The following is an 8,874-nucleotide window of genomic DNA, read 5'->3' as shown; positions in this document are numbered from 1 at the left end:
CTCCCACTCTCTCTCTCCATCATTCTCTCAAGAGCAGTCAAGGACAGTCAGGTCAGAAAGGCTCAGCAGTTCCCAGCAGGCTTCTGCAGTCTTCCATGAATCAGAGAATTCAGCAGTTCCCAGCAGGCTTCTGCAGTCTTCCATGAATCAGAGAATTCAGCAGTTCCCAGCAGGCTTCTGCAGTCTTCCATGAATCAGAGAATTCAGCAGTTTAGGGCGCCTGCGTGAATGAGTGAGTGTGTGTGGGTAAAAACTCCTGCAGGAGAGCTGCCTGCTGCAAAGAATGTCTCACTCACTGCCACTGAAACCAGTCCTGGCATCAGAACATCAAATAAATACAAATGAGTATGAATGCGACAGTCATAAAGATATGCATAACGAACAACGAATGTAATAAGGTCCATAAGCCTCTTCAATATCAGCTCAAGAGCATCAAGGAGATTCACTGCAGTGTGGTGCAATGTGACCAGGTGTATCAGTTGCAGCGGTTGCAACTATTTCTACAGGGGAAAAAAAACTATTGCTTGCTCTTTAAAAATGAATTGTGTTATATGCATGTTTCTTTTTGTGTTTTGTCGGTTGCAGCTTTTGGTAAGCGATGGAGAACTTTACTCCCCCCATCTCTCTCTCTCTCTTTCTGCCTCCCCCTCTACTGTGGTGCTGACTCACTGTCACTGGCCCAGAATATGCTGTCTGCCTGCATTATACCCAGCTCACCTTCCCACCAATTAATGCCGCCTCAGCATCCGAATAAAAGCTAAGAGCAAATCATATGCTAAAATCAGATTATATCAAAATATTGAGCTTAATATTCAGACTTCACCACTCTATTGCATGTGTGTTAATTACAGTGACATATTATGCTGTGAAAAGCTGTTAAGGCGTATTAACAGAGCAAATAATTCTTATTTATAATTATTGTGCAAAAATATCAGCATTTTTGGTGGTGGTCTAGTTTGTCGGACATCTCACTTTCACTCAAGTACAGTAGAGGATATGTATTCTGCAACACAGTAAATGATACCTCTCACGAAGGATAGCTGGACGAGAATATGCAGCTACTGCCATCTAGTGGAAACAAGAAACTCCTGCCATAGGTAACCGTTTAATGTGAACGATTAAAGGAATAGCTCGCTCAAATTGAAAAGTTAGTGTTTACTCACCCTGGTGTTTCAAACCTGTCAGGTTAGACGCCATGTTGAATTTAACTGGGATGACAACGGGGCTATGAGGGATAGACTTTGCACTGTGGCTCGTGTAGGCCTCATTTTCATAACTCACAACAACACAAGAGTTTTTGTCTTTTTTCCGTAAAGATGCTTTGTCAGCTGAACAATTGGTATGTTGTTAACTGTCAAAAAGTATGGCATTACCTTGAGTGGTCTTGACTGGTCTAACGGCGCTACTGACCTATTTTTTTGGAGGCCAAAACTCAAAAACGAGTATTTTAGCTGGTTCTATCTATCTGGTTTTTGGTTAATTGTCTGAAATAAGGCTTGTAGACCAGCTAAAGATATATTGTTATGTTTTATTCTACATCATAAAATACACAAAACCCCCTTATTATTTTTTTAAAGCTTACTTGTCTTGAAAAAAAGGTGGTTTGTTTATAGAATAGCCTATGTTTAGCTTTTTACTTTTGACGATTGTATTTAGGCTTCAAAATTAAGTTGTGTGTACATTTGTGAATACTAGCATGATGAACAAAATATGTAAGAATCATAACCTTATGCTGGTCACAGAACTTTTTCTGCAATAATGAAAAACAGAACGTATTTTCTAGTACAATAAAAAAAAGCATATCCTTATGCATGGTCACAGAACTTAGGCCTACTTTTCTGCTATAATAATAATAAAAAACGTCTTATTGGGCTTTTGTCATGGGAATCAGGCCTACAAAATATGTTGTCACAGCATCACTCTATAAAAAAATGTATTTAAAAAAATGGTCATTTTAGCATTTAGCTAAAGATTTTTTATGTTGTAGACAAATGTGTCATTCTAAAAATCTATTATTTATTCAAGAGGGAACCCATGACGTCATAACTGAAGAATAGTTTTTTTTTTTCGATCTGACAATCTAAGTAATCTGAGCATAATATTAGTAATTCCTTCAATAATTTGTATTATGAATGGGCCAGACATACTTTCTTCAACTTCCAGGTTCAACTTTCAGAATGTGGATATTTTGGGGTTTCCACGACAATATCCGAAATGTCAGTATGTTGTTTATGTCTAATTTGATTTGATTAATGCAATTAGTGCCTATCAGATGTGATTGAGTTGGAGCAGCAGTTTGGCGGGCGAACCAGCCAATCAGAGACCAGCGGGAGGGTCCCTCATCGTGACATCATCAACACTATATAAAGCCTTGCCGCGTAAGGGTATGTACAGAGTACTTCTTCTAACCCTAACGCTCTCTGGCTTCCTGTATGGTATTTATACTGTTTTGTCTTAAGCTTTCAGTATATTACAGGAAGTTTTCCGCGTTTCCGATGCGTATAAAAAAGCTATAGAGTACTCTGATGCTCGGTCTCACAGGTTTGAGTGTTTGCGCGCGGACAGTCCGACTGCCGCGAAGAGTTCACCTCTGCTGCACGTGCGTCGGATCTGTGGGCGTTCAGCACGCTGAGCAGAGCAAATTGAGCATGGCCAACTTTTGCGGATCTCTACACTGATCCTGCAAATAAGCCTGAGTTCAGACACTCGCTGCAGGGTTGGGTTCCTCCGAGAATGGTGTTTGACTTGTGCACACAGCAAGCTTGTGTAAGTGCTCTGATTGAATCACGCTTAGAGCGTTTTTTGTTTGTCTTGCTTTTGTCTCGTTTGACTGTAGTGTTTGGCTTGTAAACGTGTTTTGTTTTGACCGTAGTACAGCAAAGTTAACCTTGTGTGTGTCTCTGTCGTGTTTCCACTGGTAAACTGCCTAAACAAGTTAATCTAATGGCGCCCCCGTTTGGTCTTCTACAAGTAGCCTGTAAAACCAGAGAGCGAGCGAGAGAGAGATGGATGGATGGATGCGGTGGCGCCTGCAGGTGTACGGCTGTACGCACTGTGCGCACCATGAGCGCTCAGACTGACCTGAGATATGCCCCGCAAACATTTCAGCAGTAGTTCTATAGGCCTGTGTCCTGTATTTCTGTCGACTGAACCAGCCATGCCATTATGAATTTATCAGTCTTTTGCATGCCAAAGTCAATTTCTGCATATAAATATTACACCAAATAGAAGCAGAAAATCGTGCTATACGCACGTTCATGAGATCGGGTTCGCCTACAATTAATTTGTACGCTATTTTACAAATGGGAATACAACGAATTCATGACAGTGCTTTACATTCAAGCTACCCATAAAATGTGTAGTGTAAAGTGTTTTTCTTTATTTTTATGAAAGCACAACGTTTTGTTGACTGTGAGTGCACACAAATCAAAGTAGACCCTTTACAGTTTAGAATGATGTATTGCTCTTACCTTTTTATGAGCAAAAAATTAGTGCGTGTTTTGTTTCCACTGTTATTAGGGCTGTGCGATGTTGAAGAAAAATGCTATATTCGATATGCAATACGATATTGCTTAAAGTGTGTAAAATCAATTTCAATTATATTTTAAAATATTTAACATTTTAAATGTATAACTAATTTGTTTCACATTCTTTCTTGGAAAAGAAAGAATCACTATAACTTCTGAAAGTGACCAGCAGTGTTTTAGCATTACATGAAGTGAGGTCACAAATCAGAAAATGTCATTTTAACATCAGTGTGAACATACAAACAAAAATGAATTCCACTAATTTTATATCATTACTTCTTCATATACCACAGCAAAAACTATAGTCTGAGAAAGTTCAAACATGATTAAAGGCAAGTGAACCGTCAGTAAAAAAACAAAACAAAAAAAAGAGATACACAACTTACAAGCATAGGTAAAATAAACGGTATTCAGATACAGAAATTTAATAATTAGGTGTAAAATAACACTGCATAGTGTTCACTGTATGAATTAACTTTAGGTTAATCTTTGTTTATAGCCGTTTTGTTAACATTAGTGACATATTCAGCAGCACGTATTTATAGGCTGCTGTCCCTTTAAATCCGACTGCACGGATCCAGTATAATGATACATATCCGATTTCTTTCTCAGCGGTTTACGTTCATTTAAAACATAACCGACTGCGTTTACGAGAATGGTCGTCGAGACGGGTACTATTGAGATAATTCTGTGTGTCTGTTCAAACATGAGATGCGAAAGACGACTCTGCGGCAGAACTGAAGAGACGCCGTGCGAGATGCGGTTTGTGCACTCGCTTCAGGTGTGAGTCAGACAGCAAAGGGTTGTTTTCTGCAACTCATTGCACATAACTCTTTTTAACGTCAAGCAATTCTCCGCTATATGCGTCGAACTAAAACTTTGACCTTTTGCAACGTTTTGATTTTAGTAGCCTATTAAAATTATTCAGATATCGCACGCCCTTGCGATATGCATATTGCGATATTTTGATATATCGTGCAGCCCTAACTGTTAGTGGGAAGTAAGTTGTTTCACCCCATATATAAATAAAACTGCGTACCCTCGGAAGAAATCCTGCAGGCGTCCCTGGATGGATGGGGTGTTGTTGTTTTTTAACTCTGGAGAACTACAAACTAATTCTTAATAAAACCCATTTAAGAACTGCTGGAAGTGTTTGTTGTACTTTGTGTTGAATATAGAAGTGTGTAGTTTGAATTTTGTATAAAGTGGTATGTTTCCATGCACTATAGAAATTGAAGTGGCGTTAACTAAATATTGGCTTAACAAATGATTTCTAAGTTCTCAAACAGCTGTGTAAATTCAAACAAATCTAGTCAACCTCAAAGCGCACAACTGAAATTATGTGCACCCACAAATACAGTCTTCTGTGCTGCCATCTATTGAATGTGCGGTGTCTCTGGAGAACGACAAGCATCAGATGTTTCTGGAGCATCAAATTTAGTTCTCGGGTACTATGTATGCATTATTCACAAATTAAACCTTTATTTTGGATGCAACACTTGTTTCAGGGTTTCTGTGGGTGTTACTGTGCCTTGTCTCAAACCAAGGGCGAAAATTTCTTCAAATGGAGCAGAAAGTCACGTCATTACGTTTAAATAGTGCATGCACTGAAAAGTAATTTTGCTTTTCAATGCAAATATGTAAACATCCTTACATCAAGCTTCCTTCAGTTTAAATTCTAATTTAGGATATGAAATGAATTTGTCCTTAAACATCAGTAAATGTGGTATGAACACTTATTTTCCCTTTGAGCGAAGTTGATTTTTCAGTGTCCATTGGCAGTTATTTGGTTTTGGTTTATCAAACTCACTTCATTTTGATCTCATAAACACTGCTCTTAGTGTCAATTACTTCAAGCACACTAAATGTCTTGATTTAAAGATCTTTTTCATTTCAGTAAAAGTTACTTCCATATTCCAGCTAGTGGTTGTTAGCAGTGCTATTATTTATATATATATATATATATATATATATAGAGCCGTCCATAAGTATTGGGATGGCAAAGACAAAATTGATCTGTTTGCTGTAGAGTCAAGAAATCTGCAAATGATTAAAAGATGAATATGAAACAAAACTACAGAATACCACATTTTAATGTTGGATGTTTCAACACATGTTTTACCAATAATAAGATCAGCACTTTTAGAGTTTAATCCCTCTATCGGAAGTGTTGCTAATACTAGACATTTACATGTTGACACCATATTGCCATTGTGTTCCGTTCAATTTATTGCTCTTACCTTTATAAAACCTGCAGAAACTATGGCTTGTCATTAACCTTGTACAAGACTTCCAGACTGTCTTGGGGCTTGTTTTGGTTGGAATGTTTAACAATTGTACAAACGATAGTTTCCCAGTGTACTGATAACTTTATGCGTAACACGTGTTTAACAGGCACACCAAATATGGTAATGAGTTGTTAAAGGGTTAAATGTGTTTTATCTTTTTTATCAGGGATAATCAGTTGTAAACTGTTTTTAGATCAACTACCTATAGAAAACATTTTGACCGTCAACACTGTCAGAAGGGTAAACATCACTTGATAAAAAAATCTCAGGCCCTACAAAACAATTTAAAACAACAGTATCAACATTATAAAAGTGTCTTTAGAGTCTGAAGCAGAATATAGTGTGGTTAAACCAACCGCTTAATATGCTTAACATGGCTAAAAACATTATTTACAGTTATTTATTTGAACGAGTTTGATTATTTTTAACTAATCATTTCCCCCTCCATTTTTAAATGGTTTTCAGTTCCTGTGTGTGTGGTTGTCATGTGTCTCTGCCTGCAGCAGCTCAGAGAGGAAGAGCGGAACCCGCTCCCCAATACAGCCTACGTGTAGGCTAGAGGATTTCTGTAATAATCGACGTATCTCGTTCATTTAATAGGGCATGCTTACAGCAGCCTCAACATTTCGCCTTTTTGTGCTGAATTTGATGCTGAAGCTGGACTGATCCGCTGCCTCGGTCGAAGGAGCTGTCCACCATGAGGTGCTGATCGGCGGCCTGGCAGAACGATGGCGACGGGGAAGTGGCTTCTGTACACGGGTCTCTGTCTGTCTCTCGTCGCCTTGTGTTTCCTGACAGTCGCGATCTCATCGGATCACTGGTACGAAACGGACGCGAGAAGATACAAGGAGCGTTGCCGAACTTTCTCGAACCGCAGGAGCGATCCGGGTTTCATTTACATCCCCAACCACAGCCTTCCACTGCGAGCCAGCCGAGCGAGCCTGGACCGATGGGAAGACCGACTGCTGCTGCATAGAAACCGGCGTCAGCTGTTCGCGATGAGCGCGGCTGATGAGTGCAGCAGACGCTACAATTCAACCAACATGGGGCTGTGGAGCAAATGCTACAGGGTGGGATTTGACCCAGACATCGAAGAGCTCATACAAAAAGGTAAAAACATCCACCTGAGCCTTATAGGAATATGTGTTGGCTGTATTGATGCAATGTTTTGTTGAAGCTGCCATTTAAAGCTAGAAGCTTGACATCTCTACTAAATGTATATAAGATGGCATATCGGTGCATCAGAGTAAAGTGCCAATTAATTTTAATAAAAATACCTATGCTTTCTCAATATTGGAGATCCTCAAGCTTGGTCCTGGAGTACCTGAGCAATGCGCATTCTGGAAGTCTACCTTATTTAACACGCTTGATATATTTCATCTGCTCGTTAGTAGAGGCTTCAAGATCTGAACATGGTGGTACTCCAGGTCTTGGATTGAGAACCACTAATTTTGACCGTATGAGCAATACTCACTCAACCATCTGGGTAGTTTACACTGTGTACACTGTGAATATGGACACTTGTCCATATGCACAAGAAGGCTCAGCTCCACAGGGGACTTGGTCCACCTAATTATGAGCTTGACAACCACCACCCCAACTCTCCAGGCCCACCTTACTTAAACTGGGCATGTGTACAAGTTCTAATTATCATACTGGGTCTGGATCTAATAATGATTTTTCTTGTTTATTCCAGGAACTATCAAGCGTTGCTCCTTTATAAAGTACTATTACTCCTCTACAGTGACGCGAAAGGATCTTTCCTACAATATCACTAAGACTATCCAGCAAGATGATTGGCATGCCCTGCGTAAGTGGGACACTTTTCGGTTTGCATCAGTGATGTCCTGGGCTTTCTTACAAAGGGGTCCTCCCACTATGGTGTAGTGTACTTATTGGGACCTCAATAAGGGTTGCCTACCCTTAACAAATTCTGTCTTGGGCACATGAAGGCCCTGCATATGAATGTATTTGCTATAGTAGTCGAGTTTAAAGCAAGGGTATCAAACCATTCTCCTAGAATTCCCACCTTCCTGCAGAGTTTAGTCAGAATGCAAGCAGGTGTGCTGAAGCAGGTTGGAGCTCAACTCTGAAAGAAGGTGGCCCTCCAGGAGCAAGATTGGACACCCCCAGTGATTTGTTTTTGTCTTTGTTTCTCCAGATTTGCGTCGGATGACGGCTGGCTTCATGGGCATGGCTCTATCCATCATTCTGTTTGGCTGGACCATTGGCATTTTGGGCTGTTGCTGGGAGCAAGGCCTCATGCATTACGTCGCCGGTCTACTCTTCCTTATGGGAGGTATGTGAATTCCTCCATGTTTGTTCTCTTAAAAACTCATTGGCGAAAGCTTGGTGCCTGATCTCTAAACATCTAGTGTCATGTCCCACCTCAGGTACCTTCTGCATCATCTCTCTTTGCACCTGTGTGGCCGGCATCAACTTCGAACTGTCTCGCTACCCACGTTATCTCTTCAGTCTTCCGGATGATATAAGCCATGGTTACGGCTGGTCCATGTTCAGTGCCTGGGGAGGACTAGGACTGACCCTCATAGCTGGGTTCTTCTGCACCCTGGCACCATCGATTCAGCCTCCACCACCATCCCGTACCTCCTGTCCCAAGTCTCGCATGGAGAATGGAACGGTGTGCTAAATCTTCACGACACTTTGTACATTGACATAAACAAACCTGTTCATAGACTTCGTCATGGGTATTAAAAACACAGAGGCTGTTGAAAGACATTTTGTGCTGGAAGGTGGCAAGCCATGGCTCTCAGTTGATGTGCAAAAAGAAGAATCTGTTATAAAAGCACATTTGTACAGTTGTATAAAAGCTTTCATCCCGACATGAGTTCAGCATGTCCTTGGTGAAGCGATTCTTGGTGTTTGTCTTTGTGTTCAGTAGACCGTGTTTGAATTTCAAGATGAATTTACCGTTTCCAAGACCTTTCCGATGTATAATTACCATGAACTTCATTATGTGCTGTAGTTGTTTTCAATGTCAGTAATTTCTTCTTTGGACAATAAAATGCCTCATGTAAAAAACTCTACTGCTTGTACTC

At 40.2% G+C, this 8,874-nt stretch overlaps 1 protein-coding gene across 1 annotated transcript; it reads left to right on the top strand.

Moving 5' to 3' along the window:
- Positions 1 to 5,998: 5,998 nt before the first annotated feature.
- tmem178ba (transmembrane protein 178Ba) lies at positions 5,999 to 8,842 on the top strand. The gene is made up of 5 exons (XM_016451101.1): positions 5,999 to 6,055; positions 6,416 to 6,925; positions 7,512 to 7,625; positions 7,977 to 8,114; positions 8,209 to 8,842. Exons 2-5 carry the CDS (start codon positions 6,544 to 6,546, stop codon positions 8,463 to 8,465), a joined length of 891 nt encoding a protein of 296 aa, XP_016306587.1. The 5' UTR covers positions 5,999 to 6,055; positions 6,416 to 6,543; the 3' UTR covers positions 8,466 to 8,842.
- The last annotated feature ends 32 nt before the right edge of the window (positions 8,843 to 8,874 follow it).

Source organism: Sinocyclocheilus anshuiensis, unplaced genomic scaffold, assembly GCF_001515605.1.
Source record: "Sinocyclocheilus anshuiensis isolate Anshui unplaced genomic scaffold, SAMN03320099.WGS_v1.1 scaffold491, whole genome shotgun sequence".
Taxonomy (NCBI): Eukaryota; Metazoa; Chordata; class Actinopteri; order Cypriniformes; family Cyprinidae; genus Sinocyclocheilus; species Sinocyclocheilus anshuiensis.
The sequence above is the reverse complement of the archived record's forward strand: the minus strand, read 5'-3'. Positions and strand labels throughout refer to the sequence as shown.